Source organism: Cornus florida, unplaced genomic scaffold (assembly GCF_030987335.1).
Source record: "Cornus florida cultivar Cherokee Brave unplaced genomic scaffold, ASM3098733v1 CherokeeBrave_3.0.0_Hap2_Chr09, whole genome shotgun sequence".
In the NCBI taxonomy this organism is placed as follows: domain Eukaryota; kingdom Viridiplantae; phylum Streptophyta; class Magnoliopsida; order Cornales; family Cornaceae; genus Cornus; species Cornus florida.
In genome coordinates this window covers 83,942,616-83,960,910 of record NW_026775579.1, presented here as the reverse complement: position 1 = coordinate 83,960,910, position 18,295 = coordinate 83,942,616, and the positions used below count along the sequence as shown (strand labels likewise).

Here is an 18,295-nt window from a genome sequence, read left to right as displayed (position 1 = left end):
ATAGACTTGATCACAAATTAAAGTGACCTAACAGAAGTTTTAACACGTGACTGTAGTGTTTGCAAAAGAAATCAGTTACTAACTTACTGCCCATTCTTGCTTGTTGAATAAAGACATTTAAGAACATGTAAATGATTTGTTGTGTACGTCTAGTTCTTCAGCTTTTTCATTGTTCTAACAGTAAAATGGTCGAAATATTCACACGTGTGATCGTGGTCATCCACTATAGAGGATCCGAACTCATGTTATAGATGTTTTTACTAAGAGAGTGCTTAGAGAGCAGCAGTGAAGCTAGAGGGGGCCAGCAGGCCATGGTCCCCCCAATTTTTTTTAAAAAATTCTTCTTACACCCTCGCAAATATAATTATTTTATATAAATACCCTAATTGTGACCACCAAAATTCATATAAATTTTTAATTAGCACTACCCTTCCCCCCCCCCCCCCCCCCCCCTCCCCCAAAAAAAATAAAAAATAAAAAAAAAAAATTTCTAACACTTTTTTGTTGTCTCAATGATTACGAATTTATAAATAAATGTTCTTTTTTTCCATGTCAATTTTCATACCTACTTATATAGGCTCATTTGTCTATTCTTTGAATTTTTTTTTCAATATATATATACTAATAAAAATGATATTATAAAAAAATTTATAATACTATTGATTTATAAATTATTAATTTTTAATTACATAGAAGTAGTTTCACTCCCTATTCACAATGATAGGAGTCTTATACACTTGGCTAACACAAATTTATTAATTTATTTATTTAATTTTTTTTTTCAGTCCCAAAAATAAAATTTCTGACTCCCCCCTGTTTTAGAGAGAATTGAATTCTAATAGCCCCATGTGAATGGCAGCATATGTTTGGTGATCCTGATACTAGTTTACTACACAATTAGCTTTGAAGTATCTGACAAAGTGATTTTTAAAAAAAGTTGTTACCAACTACTATTAGGTAAATATAACTAAAAGGGGTCCATCTCACCTGTAGCAATGGGACTATGTCCTGGACTCCCTGTATTTACAGTCCCAAACATTATATATTGGCTTGTAACCGTGATTTGACATGTCGGTTCAATTCATCCTCACAATCCAAAAATTAATAAATATATAATAATAATAATAATATCAAGAAACTATATTTAGGAGGAATTTCCTTTTTATTTATTTATTTATTTTTGGAAGACAATGAGTAAATAGTTGTCATGAAGTGACTTAAATGGCCTTTAGAATGTCCTCCACAAGTCATTAACAAAAATATTCTTCCCAAAAAAAGTTGATTACAAAATGTACATTCCAACTTCCAAGTCTATCACAAGTCTATTCACGTAACTTAGGTTTTCCTGGCCTTTTCTTTTATGAAAGTCTCTTCTATCTTTTCTTATGCCCTCTAACCTCACCTCTCTTTCAGATGCCATATCTATACAACACCCTTATATTATAACTGTTTTGATTACCAAACTATTCAACCTTCAAAAAGAGTTAGGTTGCCAAACTGAACTCTAAATTTTGCAATTAAGATGTTTCAACTTGGGATTCCGGATACATTGTAGTGCTACATATACATAAAAAAATTGTTACATAAGCGATGTAATGTGATTGTTGTATAAAAGATATAAAATTATTGCATAAATGATGTGAAATTATTGCATAAGCGATCTAAATAGCATAGAATGCGACATAGGATGAAATGACACAGGAGATGATCTTGTTTTTCCAATTTGGACCAAGAGAGAAAGAATCCCTAATGTTAACATTAACTTTAGAAATGTGTAAGGGTGTAGATTTCAATTTGGGGCTCCGGATGTAGATCATTATTGTAACATACTACATCGTAGTGCAACATATACATTAAAAAGTTGTTGCATGAGTGATGTAATGTAGTTGTTATATAAAAGATGTAAAATTATTGAATAAACGATGTGAAGTTATTGCATAAGCGATCTAAATAACATAGAACACGACATAGGATGAAATGACACAAGAGAGGATCTTGATTTTTCAATTTGCACCGAGAGAAAGAATCCCTAATGTGTAAGGGTAGAGATTTCTCTTGTTACTGTTTGGAATCTGGATTTTCTTGATAACCTTTCATGGAAAGTTTGTCCATCTTCAAGGGGTATCTATCTACATCTGAACTCCACTACTTTTTTCTTTTCTTTTTCTACTTATCCACATAGATTTTCTTTTCATAATTTTCTAAAGTAGATAGATGGGACAGTAAAGTTTTTCTGATTCCTTAGCCAATTCAGAACTTAACTACTATTGACAACCTGGGCTTTTGATGTTCCTTCTCAATTCTCATTATAAAATTGAAAAAAAAAAAAAAAAAAGTTAAAAGAAAGAAAATTCTAGTTGCTTTCACTCAATACAAGTAACTAAAGATTTTCGGTATAACTTTTGCTTTCCAGCTCAATGTGCATACATATCACTCTTAATCAGCCATTTAGACTTAAGAGACCATATGTCCCCACTAACAGCTGGTTACAAGTAAGAAGCATTATTTCAACAATACTAAATTGATTTATCATAAATTTTTTCCATTGTCCAGTCTTGCAATCAACTTTCTTACTGAATATGACAGCTTTGGAAAGAATATCACTATCATAATTATTTTTCTGTTTGGCCGCCGAGAAGATTTAGGAAAAGATGAGAAAATTTTCATGATGGTGGTTGTAAGAATCTCAATGTCACTCTCTCCTTATTTTTTATCCACCTTCCTACTAACTATCAACCAAACAAAGCAAAAGTGATTCTAACAGAAAATTTAGGCAGTAATCATGGAAAAAGAAGCAACATTATCATCAAAGTGTCCCAATTAATAATTAATGATAAACATTACAGAATATATGGTAGAGAAATATGCAAAACAAGGGTGGGATAAAAGCTTACATGAGTGATAGTCTCTCTCATCAACCCTACAACACACTTCTTTCCATGTTACAACATCTTAACTTGTGGCTTTATAAAATTTTTTGCACCACTGATTGCAATTAGTTCTAAGATTTTACAATGGATTTCTCGTAAGAGTTCTCCAAAGAATCGGTTGCAACGATAGCTAAAAAAGAAAAGAAAAGTAAGAATGAAAGAGAAAATGATCTCTTTCTTGAAGTCCAAATTTGTTTGTAACCCATGTCTCTGTATATACAGAAGCCTCTCTCACTTGGGGCCTCAAGTGAAATCAACAATGTTGACAATGGATTTATAGCTCAACTTTCATCTGGTTAGTAGCCATTGTTCCTGCACCAAACAGTCATGTTTTCAGAGAAAATAGCAGTAAGAAAATTTGTCTAATAGACACGTTTTTAGATAACAGCTTTTTATAGTTTTCTGAAAACAATTTTCTTAAGTTTTCGAGAACTATTTTCAGAAAACTGAACTAAATACTTACCAGGAAAGCTCGGTGGCTGATTTTGGCCAAAACCCATCTGAACAACGCTTTGAAGATCGTCCTCCCAGAATGCGGAAACCTGTAATTTAGTTTTAGAGGCACCATTAAGATTGAGCTCTAGTGACAATTCTGGAAAAATGGATGGAACGCCTTAGAAATCTGTAATTACCTGAGAGGCAATGTCACCAAATCCATCCATTTGAGGCAGCTGCATACTTGGATTTCGACGCAGTGCAGCGTTCAAAGGGTTCATTGAGAAGGGGATCTCTGTACCATTAGAAATGCCACTATGCAATTGTTGCCCTTGTTGAGATTGATACCCATAAGGGAATGCCGTTGATGATGCCTCCAATGGATAAATGTTGTGTGGCATAGCTCCCCGAGATTGACAGATCTATAAATATTTACACAAAATTAATAAATTTATATCGAAATCAAATTTTACTACCACATGAAACTAGAAATCAAGATTGATTGACTTACATCCTTTGACAGAAGAGCTTCCATGTTGAAATCCATCCTTGGATTGACAGTTGCTAGTTTCATTGAAAGGAACTGCAAGACAGATGCACACAATATGAATTTTAGTCATGTCAATCCATTTTGCAACTAGTAAATGAAAGCCCTAACTTGGGATTATCCGAATTTACCTCAACTTGGCGCTGCAGGGACTGCACATAGTTTATGATTTCGTCGAGCATAACAGCTTTTCCAGTCACCTATGGAAAAAATTCAAGCACAATTCAGAATTTTGGGCATAATTATTTTTTCCTTCAGACAATTCAAGTTTGAAATATTTGCGTAAAAGAGCTGCAAAAGTGGCATGCCATGAGCACCTTATTGCAGCCCGGTACAAGATCTTGAAGAAATTTCATTCTTTCACTGATTTTCTCTCGCCTAACCTGCTCAAGATAGATTGACAGAGAAGGACATGTTAATTGGAATCTAATAATGACAATAGTGAGATAATGAAATGCAAAGAACTGCTAAGATTCATACTCTTTCAGCTAGACTGTGGCTATCAGTAGCCTGACCCCTCCTGGCTCTGACATGGATATAGTCCTTAGGAGGCTCTGGAGGCTTTGCACTATCCTTAGATTGTTTCTGATTTCCATCCCCTGCCTTTCCATTTCCATCATCCTTTCCATTCCCAGTAGCTTCATCTGACTTGCTTCTCTTCGGATTGGATTCATCACTCTCTGCTGCAACCTGCTAGTGACACTTCCTTTCCTTAACTTCCACTCGAGAATTGGAAATTGAAAATCAAAATTCGATAAGTCCAAGAATTTGGAAGAAAGTTGAATTACCTTGACATCTTTAGCAGGGGAAGAAGATTGGTTTTCCTTTGCTTTTCCTCTGGGAATTGACTTTCTTTTCCTCCCATTGCCATCATTCTGACCTTTCATCCCAGTTTCCCCACCTGGGATCTGCTCAGAAACTGAAGATCCCTCCCTGGAATCACCCAATTCTCCGTTTTCCGGGGTTGAAGACGACGATAGCCTACTGAATTTCTTATCAGAAGCTGCAATTCCTTCCTCCTGAACACCCATTTGAGATCCAGCAACCTTGACAGACTGGTTATTACTCGAAACTCTCGAGACCTTCACAGACTCCATTCTTGGTGTCAATCTATGAGGCATTTCAGATTCACACACACCAAATTGGCCACTTAGGCCACCAAAAGTCCTGCTACCAAAGCAGGAAAATCTTGCAGCCCTCTCCGCGAATCCGGGATCAGTGGAAAAAGGCGCCAAACTAGGATGGTTGGGCAATTGATTTCCATTATTTGGCAAATTCCCTCTGATCTGATGATGATGATCCATCATTGAGAGATTGAGCTTTGGTGGGGAATTCAAAGGAGTGCTATAACATGAAGTGTTAGTACTGTTGTTGCCTGCAATGTATGACTGAGGTGACACTTCCTCAGAATTGCAAATGCTTCCCAATCTACCAATCAGTTCTCTGAGGACAACACTCTCGCCACCGCCGCTGCCGTTGCCGGTGGTGATTCCGGCAGTGGAGGCCACCGGAGATGAGACCATGGAGCTCAAGGCAGACTCAAAAGGGTCACTCTGATCCATTGAATTCTCCCAATTGGGATTGAAAAAGCAATTGGGTAGTTGTTCTGAACTACAATTCAGGTCATTGGGTTGAATTTCCATTCCGAAACTGGACAGATTGTATGAAAAGTTCTCTTTTTCCATAAGAATGGATTAAACAAGAAATTTTTATTCAAAATGCAATGTGGAATTTGAGAAATGATAATGACCCAACAGAGGATTTGCAGCTACGACCAAGAATCAATGAAGATAAGGACCAATAGAGAAGCCAAAAGTGAAGCTAAGGTTGGAGTTGAAACTAAATGTAAGTATATATTTGTACTTGTAGTTCACTCAAATGAGAGAAAGAAAAAGTTGTGTTTGAGAGAGAGAGAGAAAGAGATTGAGGGTGAGTAGAAAAGCAGAGAGAGAAAAAGGAAAGATAAAGTGAGAGAGAAATGGAGGAAAGTGGAGAGGAAGCAAGAGAGAAAGATGAAAGGAAAGAAACCTCTGTCTGTTTGACCTTTTCTAAATACAGTATTTGTATAATATATACATGTATTTGTATTTACATGTATAATATGTTATTTTTAATTAATACAAAAATCTGAGCCTAAAACTCCGTAACAGACGGTGTGTGTGTTTGTGTGTGCCAGCCCTTAAACGTCAAACCAGCTGAAGTCTCCTCCTTGTCATTCAAGTCTGTTAGTGTGTGTTTGAGCCATAGAAGCCAATGAAAGAGGCACTCCTGTGAGACATGATGTTATGTGTCAATCGTAATGTTTTTATATTGATTACGTAATAATTTTATATTGCTTATGTAATAACGTTACAACAATATATTATATTTGAGTTGCATTTATATGCACATTACTCTCTCTTTATTTTATTTTTTTTATTTATATTTTTCATACTCCATTTTCTCTCTTTCTTGTAATGGAGGACAGAGATGAGAAGGTGATAGATAGCTTTGCTTCTATTGGCAGCGACACATAAAAATAACACTGGGTGGGCACTGTTTTTCATATGGTGGATGTCCTCAATGATTAATGCACAGTAAAAAAGGGATGGAGCGAATTTTTATTTATTTTTATATTTTATATTTTAATTACTTTGTGTGTGTGTGTGTGTGTGTGTGTGTGAGAGAGAGAGAGAGAGAGAGAGAGAGAGAGAGAGAGGTGTTTGCAGTGTGTTAATGTTTAAAGGACTATTTTACTTTTGCAGTTGGTTGATGTTTGGACTTGTTTGGGAAATACTGTGTAGATACAAAAATGAGGGTTTTTTTTTTTTTTTTTTCACCTGTGTGGCCATTGTTTTTTCCACTTTTATAATTTTTTTGTAATTGATAATCTTTGGGAGGTGAAAGAAAGAGACAGAAAAGAATAGTCAAATAACTGATCAAGTGAAGGTGGCTCTAATATAAAGTTTAAATAAACAATGAATTAATCAATTTTTTATTTTTTATTTTATTTTTATGTCTGGTATAATAAATCAACATTTTCATCAATAATCACAATATATGTGATCCCAATAAATGATCAGCACCTTTAAACACTAAACCCAACTTGGCCCAACTGGACCACTTTTACATGTTGAAGCCCTTCTCAATGATTAAGAGGCAAACCACTTTAGGTTGGATTCATTCTTAAATTTAGGTATTTGATAATTAATTAAGTACTTAATTTTGAATAAATAAATATTTATTTAATTAAATGTGTTTAATAAATTTTGAAATAAATGAGACTTTACTTATTACTGAATGCTTAATATTGAAAAAATTATCCAAAAAATTCTTAAATTCTTAATCAGCAATTAAAATTCAACTCAAAATTTTCAGTTTTTATCAAGCAATACTTTACTTGGTGTACGTGAAGGGTTCGGTTCCAATTTTAAAAAAATGAGCTCATAGTAGGAAAAATAATATCTTCACCATGTACCATTTCAATAATTTCATATGTTAACACCATTGTGTGTCTACACACACACACACACACACATATATATATATATTGGGCAGGAGAAAAACCATAGATAAGGTTAACTTAAGCTAAAAATAGGATAATTGAGAACAGTACTGTAAAAATAAATGATGAATGCTTGTGGTCCATTTAGGTTGCCCAAACAAAGGCTTTAGGGAAAGAGTGCAAGACTTGTAGAATATGAAGGACAAACTCCTCAATTGAAAAAGACCAAACCAAGGATGGGTTTTATTGTCTTCTGCTGGATTATTATAATTCTGGGTTTTTGTTTTAATACTGATTAATAATAGTAGGCTCCATTTAACAGTAATCGTTAGGTTTCTTTATTAGTTAATGCCTCCTGATTGCTCCTGATAGGTACATGCCCCAATGTATATAGAGAGAGGGTACTCATATTATATAGTTAGTTATGCTAATGAACCAGCTAAAAGGGGTCCACCCATATATATATATATATATATATATATTAATAATTAAGATAAATTACACTAACCTTCCTTAAGGATTCGTTAATATACACTGAAACTCTACAAGTGTCATATTGTACAAATGGTTAGGTTACTTTGGTGTCTTAGAGCTTGTGTTAAGGTCTAGCATTGTCCTTCTCTCCTAACATTCTTGTCATAAAAAAATAAAAATAAAAATAAAAATAAAATATACACTGACCTCTCATGTACTTGTTGGGATTGTATTATTTAAAACTTAAAAAATTAGTAACATGGGTATTTTTTATTGAAGACCGTGTTGACCGTTAATGAAGGGATTGAAAGGTATGTATTATTTTCATACAAATTTTAAGAGAAATAATTATAATTTGATAAATAAAGGAGAGATCATGTATGCCGACAAAATCTAAATAAGTGTAATTTACTTTAATAATTATATCACGTAGTTGGTTTTTTTTTTTTTTAACTTAATAATAACATCACTTGACCATAGAGGCAATGTAGTGACTATGGTGAAAATTAGGCATGACAGATTGTGAGCAAGTAGGTCCAATAACCCCTCTAATCCTCATTCCTATAAAGTTGAGACGCGGCTTTCCAGTAAAACAATTTAGGTCATATCAACAACTGCGCCTACATATCTAGCCAGCACACACTCATTTTATATATTATACATATATTGAGGTTATATAAGCATCTTTTCATATTTAGCCAACCTATATCTTTGACCATGAAATTAAATAAATGAAGAATTATTACACTCTTGGAAAACCCAATACTTTCTTCTTTTTATACAATTTCCCTTTAATTTCCTGTTAATATTTCATTTAAAAAAGTACAGTAACAGGTGTCTATGATTCCAATAAGATATATAATAGCTACTATATTACTTGTTCAGTCCAATTATTCTTAATACCAAAAGACAAATAGATTTATGTTGTGTTCACATTTACTAAAATATTTCTTAGACTTTCAACATCCCTAAATCAAATTTTGATGTGCTGGTCTATCTCCTACCTCTAGAATAGCAAATCTTTATTGAGATACGAATCCTATTTGTTAAACTATATTTTATGGTGTATTAAAATAACATCATTTTAAAAAAATGTAACAAATGTAACATATATTATTTCAAGAATGTGACACATTTTTATTTTCAAAGTAATAAGTGTCGCACTCTTTAATTATTTGTATCTTTCAAATAAAATTCTAAATATTGCATTATTAAATTATGAAAAATAGTAAATCTTTCGATTTTAATTGCCGACTCCTTCTCTGAATACAACGTGGTTGGATCACATTGAAACTTTTAAAAAAAATCTCGTCAACATCTCTTTTTCTCCGACTCATTCCTAACCATGTTATATTCAGAGAAAGAGTCGGCAATTGAGGTCAGAAGACCTATCACTTTTCTTAAATGATTAGTGATGTTGCATTCTACTCCACATGTCGTATCAAGGACAAATTTGTCACTAATTTGCATTACTGTGGTGAACACGCTTTCTTAAATTATGTATGCACCATCTTGCTGCAATCCGAATACATCTGCCTAGTTAGGGAAGTGTCTCACTATGTACTTAAACATCACCCTCTACCTAAATTCATCATTAATTTTCTACCATGATGTGATTTATCTATATATATAGATATATTTGGCCTTGGTGTGATGTCTTGTACATTAAAGTAAGACATGCGTACGTACATGGTCATACTATCACTCCAAGAAATTGGAGTTTTTAACAAACTTTTTGGTATCATTAATTATATCTAATGCATAAATAGAATCAAGTCAATTGACGCTAGAGTATTTCTTTTTATGAAAATGGATAACACACACAAATCAAGAATTTGAAAAACAGCTCTGCGGGCATAGTACATTTGGATGGTAGGACTGATTTTTGATGTCTAAACGAATCATTATGTAGTGTATTAAGTGAGATCAAATTTACTTCACTAACCAAGTCTGCAACTTAAATCTCATTTAAGAAAATTCTAATATAAATAAAAATATGGTTCCAATTCATAAATTTGATAAACAAGACATACCCGATATGAAAATCTATTTAAGGGAATTAAAGCGAAAACCTTACTTATATCATATAGTAGACGACCTTCAACCCCTTATCTTTCATTACATACAAGATAATGGACTCCAGACTTCTACGCATATATATAGATGAGGGTTGAGACCGTTCCAGTAGATGTTAAGAGGTGTGTTGGTTCCATCAACCAATACAACTCTTCATATGTGACTCTTCAACAAAACAACACAACTCTTAAATATATAGGTGACTATTCATTCAAATATATGAATGACTAAATATTAATTAATTATTGTTAGATTATTAATTTTTTACTTACATTCTCCCACTTAGTCTAACGATAATTAATTCTGATTACGTCAAGATCAAAATGATCATTGAGTGCACTCCAAAAGTTAATCCATATATATAAGAAACACATCTGTCATCAATTTGGAATGCCTTAGAGTCTACTAATATGGGATCAAGGGCGTCATTATATCATCAATGATATAAGACACCAATGGTCACTGATATTAACAAACTCAACTCCAAAGTCACATATATACCGCACATGCATATATTCAACACAATATTTATGTAATGCATCGGTCCTACCGTATCTCAATAAGGACACATCGTGTCTCAAAACAGGACACTTAAATCACAATTTTCCATACACATGTGCACCAATATAGAAAATATCTAGTAAATGAGGATAATAAATGTGATCATAAAATAAAATTGTCTTTACCTAAGCCAAATATAACCTCCCACTAACTAATTAAATTAATGTTGTCAAAGAGAAATTTGCATGCTTACTATATAGCATTAGCGACAAATCCTTAGTTATGGAATCAACAATCTTTTGTTGGGTATCAATGTGCTCAATCAGACACTAGCTGGTTTTGTATCCTCTATTTCACAACAAGGTATTAACGGTCATATTTTAGACCAACTAGAACTCTTGTTGTTTCTGTAATATAATACTGTAGCTGTATTGACCTAAAGTCCAAAACTAATTTTTTATAAAGTATGAAATGTGGCCTTATAACATGCAAATAAACTCCGTTTCTATCACTTATCATAATAGTAAAACAATACTTGAAGTGGATTTATATATTGTCCTGATAACCAGCAAAGTCGGTTTTCACCACTCCTATAAAGATATGGTTCTTAACTATTTGCAGATATTTTATAAATTTCTTTACCACGTACTATAGATCCAAATCAGGATCGCTGTGATATCTGTTTAACTAGCAAATGTTATATTATAGTTAACCATATGCAAAACCTAACCATACATTAGGTTCCCAAAGGCATAGAAAATGCCTTTTACCTAATACTGCTATAAATATTTTCTTGGTAATTGGATTACCAAATTTCTCAACTTTTACAATGAGTGCAATTCTACCTCTATCGTGTTATATGTCAAATACTTTCAGAACTTTATCTAAATAGGTTCTTTGTGACAATCTAAAATTTCACGAGATTTATTTAGATGAAACTTAATGCCAATAAAGAGTCTTCACCAACATAGTCATCTCAAATGTTTGAGACAAATTGTTTAATCTCATATAAATAATGCCACAACTATCATTTTACATTTAACACAAAGATGAATTTTACTCCTACTGACTTTGAGAATAACTAAAGCCACACATTTACAGTTTAATAGATGGGAAGGTCAACTAAACTTTCCAAAGTTAATTAAATAATACTTCAAAACAATTCACTTTGAATGGGATCAACATAACATATAATTATCTTTCCTTTGGGCCAAAATTATCATATATTAGTCTCCCACCGATGAAATAACTTTCACCTTTGAAGCTAATTAATCATAAAAAAACACAATAACAACTTATACTCCTTTGGGTGTAATAAGTCATCAATTATGTATTCCACATTAATAATCAATGACCCACCTTTGGGCTTGATCATTGCTTGTTTTTACTAAACGCCAACACAATCCTCTAACTTTAGCAAAATAATAATTTTACCACTAACTACAAATATCATTAAATTTTTTATGAGTGTACCACTTTGGTGACTAAACACTCAATCAAACTTAACAGCATTGTGCTTAGGATTGCAAAATGATTTAATTTTCCCGAATAAATCAAAATACTATATACATATTATGCAATAATATGAAACATGAGGCACATGCTTAATTATGTATATAATTTCAATAACATGTATAATTACACAATTCATATATGCTATGAAACTTTAAATTAATCATTGACTATGCCATGCATATCATCAAATATATAAAACATTCAACCAGTGATGATAACTTAAGAAAAATGGCATTTTTATGAAAATTAATATTTAAGAGACAAAATAAGATCCAAAATTTTCAAAATTTATACATGTTATATAATAAAAATTTCACCAATTAATATATTAAATTAGCGACCTTATTGATCGAGTAAGTAGGGGTGCATGCAACACGACTCTGGGTGGAGAGACATGACTATTGGTTTAAATTCAAAAGACATGTCTGTTGGTTTAATCCCAAAAGACATGACTATTGATTGCAATTCAAAAGACATGTTATATATGTATATATATAACGAATCAACGTTAGTAACCCAAACTAAAACATGTAATGGTACTTTGAAACATATAACCCTTCACCATCAGCATATTAACTGCATGTTGTTGTTGTCATGCACACTCCAATTGAGTTTATAGCAATACAATTGAGTTTTTAACAAAACATCTCTAAAATACTATTCGCATAACTCTTGGTGCACAGACCACAAAGGCTACGTACCGGTGCATGTAACATACATGACAAGGTAGGTACGTTGTTGTATGAGTGGTACTGTTTCACTTACAACTGTCATAAACAATCGCGACCATTTGATATTATTGATCCAACGTAACATTGGTACATGAATATTAGAAATTTATTTTACAGCCTAACGTGATGTATGACACCCAAAGAAACGACAGTTCTTTCAAGAATGTGTTCATGTCTCTATAAATGTCACAGTTCTTGTCACACTCTTATGGAGACATAAATACCCAAAATTACATTCACGTTGTTGTCCAACACATTCACGTTAAAACAACTATGATAACATTGGTATAAATTTTGAAGATACATACATGAATATCAATTATATATATACATGAATATCAATTATATATATATATATATATATCTTTGCATACACAAATTTTGAAGATGCATACATGTTTGTAATACAATATAATTGTACTAAAATATTTGATACTTTCATGCATACATAGTGTGTATATATGCGTGATGAAAACAGAGTATATATACACATATATATCTATGTCCTTTTCCATCTCAAACATGTAATGCATATAAATTTCATACTATACTATTAACAATATATTATTAACAAATAAATCAAATTTATGCATCAAAGTCTATGTTGGCTCTGATACCACATGTAAGAAAATTCTAACATAAATAGAAACATGGTTCCAATGCATAAATTTGATAAACAAGACATACCCGATATGAAAATCTATTTAAGGGAATTAGAGCGAAAACCTTACTTATATCATATAAGAGACGACCTTCAACCCTCTTATCTTTCATTGCATACAAGATGATGGACTCCAGACTTCTACGCATATATATAAAATGAGGATTGGGACCGTTCCAATAGATGTTAATTAAGAGGTGTGTTGGTTCCATCAACTAACACAACTCTTCATATGTGACTCTTTAACAAAACAACACAACTCTTAAATATATAGGTGACTATTCATTCAAATATATGGAAAACTAAATATTAATTAATTATTGTTAGACTATTAATTTTTTGCTTACATCTCATTGGTGTCATGAAGCTACTGGTATGGATAGGGAGTCCTTCAATTAGAGGTGCTTAATTTTGTTTGGGAAAACTATACATAGATAAAGTTAATAGTCATAAATAACAAGTCGATCTATTTTTAAAAAGGTTATTTTTCACTTTGATTGAATTAAAAATAATAATTACAAATTACAAATGTATCAAGAACTATTATTAAGGTCTAATATGTCCTCTAAACTCTTATTTCAAAATACCAAAATGTTTTTTTTAAATTATATAATTTTATAATATTAAAATAGATAATTAAGAACTAATTTGACTAGCAATTAAGTTTTAGATATTTAATGAGATTAAATGAATCCGAAGTATCTCGTTCTATCATTTGATTAAAATTGCTCAAGAATGTGATGCATTTAAGATTTTTATTCAAAAAGAAATGATGGCTCATCTTTTAAATGAATCTGAAGTACCTCATTCTATCATTTATTATATGTAATGCATAAATAGAATTGTGTCAATTAACACCAGAGTATTTCTTTTTATGAAAATGGATAACCCAAACAAATCAAGAATTCAAAAAATAGCCCTGCGGGTGTAATACATTTGGCTAGTATGACGAATTTTTGGTGTCTCAACGAATCATTATGTAGTGTAATAAGTGTGAGATGGAGTCCTTCAATTGGAAGCGCTTAATTTTGTTTCACACTTGACTCCCAATTTGTTGTGTGTTACAAGTATTTTGATTTTGAACAATATATCATTGCATTATTTTTGATCGAGCCTAGTATGAACAATGATAGACATCGTGATCGAGACTAGTTGGTTGTCTCACAAAGTCGAATTCCTACCACATAGTTAGGAGAAATTATTGGGTACCTCAGGGGTGCCACGTCAAAGCCACTAACTGGTACCCCCATCCAATAGAATAATGCCATATGTCATATTAGAGAAACATTCCATGTCAGCTTCAACTCAGCCAAAACAGGGAAACAAAAAGACAGAAAGTTAACACCATCTAAACAGTCGCTGAAAACAAAAATCCCGCCCAAAATTATTTTCCCCAAACCCAAAATCCCGCCTAAAATTCTTTTCCCCAAACCCATAAAGTACTTCTGAAAAAATATTTTTTTATTTCACTCCATCCCGGAGAGTGGCAATAAACAATTCAGTCCAAAATTTTCTCTCTGGTCGACAAAGCCTACAACGAAGAAGTTACCGGAAGAGGTATGACTTTACCAATTATTATTCTATCTTCTCCCATCACTTTTTTTTAATCTTGTGAAAATCTAAAATTTCTGCTATATTATTTTCTAATGGACTGCTTTTATTCTCCTTGTTCTACATTGTCATCCTAGACACCAGTCATTGTTTGTTGATTTATGTATTGATTGTTGCTTAAATAATAATAATAATGAGAATTAATTGAAGTGTTAAAAAGGTAATAGTATTTGCAAGTCATATCAATTTGATAAATCAACTACTGTTCTATGTGTCATGGATATCATTAATGTGTGTCAAAATTAAGTACTCTCTCTTTTTTCGTTTTCTTTTTGTCCTTCTAATTCTAAAAGTAGTTTGATAGGTTTTCTTATTGTAAATAGATTTTGTGGTTTTAATAGGCAACTCATCAAAATGGAGTCATCAGATTCAGAGTCGTTGAGAAATGAAAATGGGGATTTTAACGTACTTAAAATTGGAATGGAAGTTTCTAGTGAAGATGAAGCATATAGATTGTACTGTGAGTATGCTTTGAAGAAGGGTTTTAGTGTTCGAAAAGGAAATTATCGACATGGGAGTGGTGGAGTAATCAGGCAACGTGAATATTTGTGTGCATTTTCAGGACAATATCGATATGGTGATCCTTCCGATCTGAAAAAGGTTAGAAGATTGGTGACACGAATGGGTTGTAAGGCTTCAATTAGGTTTTCCATTATAAATGGAATGTGGAAGGTAAGTCATTTCAGTGATGATCACAACCATGATTTTGTTGCTCCAGAAGAGAGACAATTTTTAAGAATAAATAGAAATATAGATTCTGCCAGTGCTAGCATTATTAATTCTATGGTTGATGCTGGTATAAAAGGGACAAAAGCCTACTCATATATTTCAAAGGAAGTTGGTGGGTCTGAACATGTTGGATTTACTCAAAGAGATTGTCACAATTTTACCAATGAAAAGAAGCAAAATCTGATTAAAAGAGGAGATGCATAAAGTATAATGAAACATTTTAGGTGTTGTCGAATTGAAGACCATATGTTCTATCACGATGAAGAATTAGACGAGGAAGGTCGTTTGGCAAATTTCTTTTGGAGAGACGGGAGATCAAAATTTGATTATGATTGTTTCGGAGATGTTGTGGTGTTTGACACCACATATCGAACAAACAAATATAACATGATATTCGCTCCATTCGTCGGGGTCAATCATCACTTAAAAAATATTTTATTTGGTTGTGCATTTTTGTTAGATGAAACTACCGATTCATTTGTTTGGTTATTTGAAACTTTTTTAGAGGCAATGGAGAATAAAGCACCGAAGACTATATTTACCGATCAGTGTCAAGCAATGGCAAATGCCATTAAGAAAGTTTTTCCAAATACTTGTCATCGTCTTTGCTCATGGCACATTTCGAAGAATGCAACTCAAAACATTGGGAGCTTGTATGCTAATTATGAGTTCAAATGTTTGTTTAACAAATGTCTACATTGTGAAAAAAAGGATGAATTTGAAGCAACTTGGGATGAGATGATTAGAAGATTTTGTGATGGAGGCAACAAATGGCTTAAAACACTTTATGGATTAAAAGAAAAGTGGTGTCCCGCTTTTAGCCTAGACACCTTCACTCTTCGTATTAAATCCACTCAAAGGAGTGAAAGTATGAATAATGTTTTAAAGAAGATATCTTGCAAGACCATGGCCTTAATGGAATTTGTGCTACATTATGAAGAAAAATGTGAGAAGATGCGTTTGGCAGAGACTCATGAAGATTTTCGTTGTAAACATAGAATGGTGCAACCAAAAATAAGAGAGAGTGAAATATTGGAACAAACAGCTAGTGTTTATACAACTAGTATTTATTACTTATTTGAAGATGAGTTTCTTTCTAGTTTGAAGGTGCATCTAGAACAACTTGGTAGTCTTAATAAACTTCACAATTATCGTGCGTTTCAGGAGCGTCACAAAGAGTGCCACATTATAGAGTACGACTCCTCAAATTATAACGTCACGTGCTCTTGTAAAATGTTTGAGTCCGCGGGATGGTTGTGTCGGCATGCACTTAAGGTTCTCAATTTGTGGAATATCACCGAGATACCATCTCAATATATTATTGATAGATGGAAGAAATGTGCAAAAGATAGAAATGTTGTTTTTGACCAAGGTGAGTTATCCACGCAAAAAAAAACATCACTAACTGTAGAAAGGAACTTCTTACTTCAACAGGCTTATCGTGCTATCAATTACTTGGTTTTGAGTGATGAAGGAAAAAATGTGGCAAAAAGCCATGTGCAATCAATGTGGGATGAAACTCAAAAACTAATGGAGGCTTGCAATCTCAATAAAAGAAGTGCTGATTCTAGTTGTGATCATACCGCGGAAAGTTGTGTACAGTTTAATGATATGTCCATATTGGATCCTTTACGTGTAAGGGAAAAGGGAATAACCAATGCACGGTTAAAAAGCCATATGGAAAAGAAAAAACGTAAAAAGGCAGGAGGTAACACAATTTTCTCTACATTTACTCAATTTGTTTTTCATATTGAATTTACCTATCCAAACTTATGAGTTATAATTATTTATTGCAGCACCAAAAGCACAAACAAGTGTAAAGCATTCAGTTAGCACCTTTGGTAGCTCAGACACTACAGTTGGCCATGTTCATATGACGAATGGTCGTTCATTTGGTACACCAATGCATGCTAATTTTTACAATCCAAGTCTTTCCCATGAGGTACATTTCATTTTACTTTAATAACTCAAAATACATTAATAACCCGTCTTCATATAGTAAATAAATAATTTATAGGTTATATATTCATTTGTGCATGACATTTTTCAACACGTTTTTGTAGGATGTCATCTCAAACAACCCCGGTGATTGTGAAAGAAGCCGACAAATGCTAATATCTCAAGAGTCGTTAAATCCTGTTGATTCCCTAAAAGATGATGGTTTAATTGGTACAACTTTGTAGATTTTTTTTCTATAATTCATTCTAAACAACACTATTCTTAACTAACCACACACATATAAATATTTTTTGTAGGATTTCTACCAATTGGCCAACATGAAAGTTGAAGTTGGATGACTTATGAAGATCAATAGTCTGAAATTGTTTTATTTTGTTTTAGAGAGTGCTACTTTCTTCCAAGAATTGCACTTTTATCATATTAAGGATACTATGTAATGTTTGGATTGTAACGAGTGATTGCCTTGCCTTTACTTTTAGTAAATTTGTTGTCTTTATTCCATGATCCGTAGTTTGAAGTTCTTGTATCAGTACTTAAACCCTGAAACCAATTTAAAAGGGTAAACCAAATGTTTTTTTGTAAGGTTTTAAGGATAGAGGTATCTGAAGCTTTTGACAAGAAGATACAAGTCCAGTGATGTAC

The 18,295-nt window shown here is 32.6% G+C and overlaps 3 protein-coding genes across 3 annotated transcripts; 2 read left to right on the top strand and 1 right to left on the bottom strand.

Moving 5' to 3' along the window:
* Positions 1 to 2,800: 2,800 nt before the first annotated feature.
* LOC132274756 (transcription factor bHLH62-like) lies at positions 2,801 to 6,141 on the bottom strand. Its single transcript, XM_059776091.1, has 8 exons — positions 4,701 to 6,141; positions 4,393 to 4,602; positions 4,230 to 4,295; positions 4,044 to 4,112; positions 3,877 to 3,948; positions 3,563 to 3,787; positions 3,394 to 3,472; positions 2,801 to 3,242 (listed from the first exon to the last, which is right to left on the bottom strand). Exons 1-8 carry the CDS (start codon positions 5,595 to 5,597, stop codon positions 3,205 to 3,207), a joined length of 1,656 nt encoding a protein of 551 aa, XP_059632074.1. The 5' UTR covers positions 5,598 to 6,141; the 3' UTR covers positions 2,801 to 3,204.
* A 9,178-nt stretch (positions 6,142 to 15,319) lies between these two features.
* LOC132273018 (protein FAR1-RELATED SEQUENCE 5-like) lies at positions 15,320 to 15,898 on the top strand. The gene has a single exon (XM_059774060.1). The coding sequence runs from the start codon at positions 15,320 to 15,322 to the stop codon at positions 15,896 to 15,898; it is 579 nt and encodes a 192-aa protein (XP_059630043.1).
* Positions 15,899 to 15,904: 6 nt separating this feature from the next.
* LOC132273017 (protein FAR1-RELATED SEQUENCE 7-like) lies at positions 15,905 to 17,877 on the top strand. Its single transcript, XM_059774059.1, has 3 exons — positions 15,905 to 17,402; positions 17,491 to 17,636; positions 17,758 to 17,877. The coding sequence occupies exons 1-3, from the start codon at positions 15,905 to 15,907 to the stop codon at positions 17,875 to 17,877; spliced, it is 1,764 nt and encodes a 587-aa protein (XP_059630042.1).
* The last annotated feature ends 418 nt before the right edge of the window (positions 17,878 to 18,295 follow it).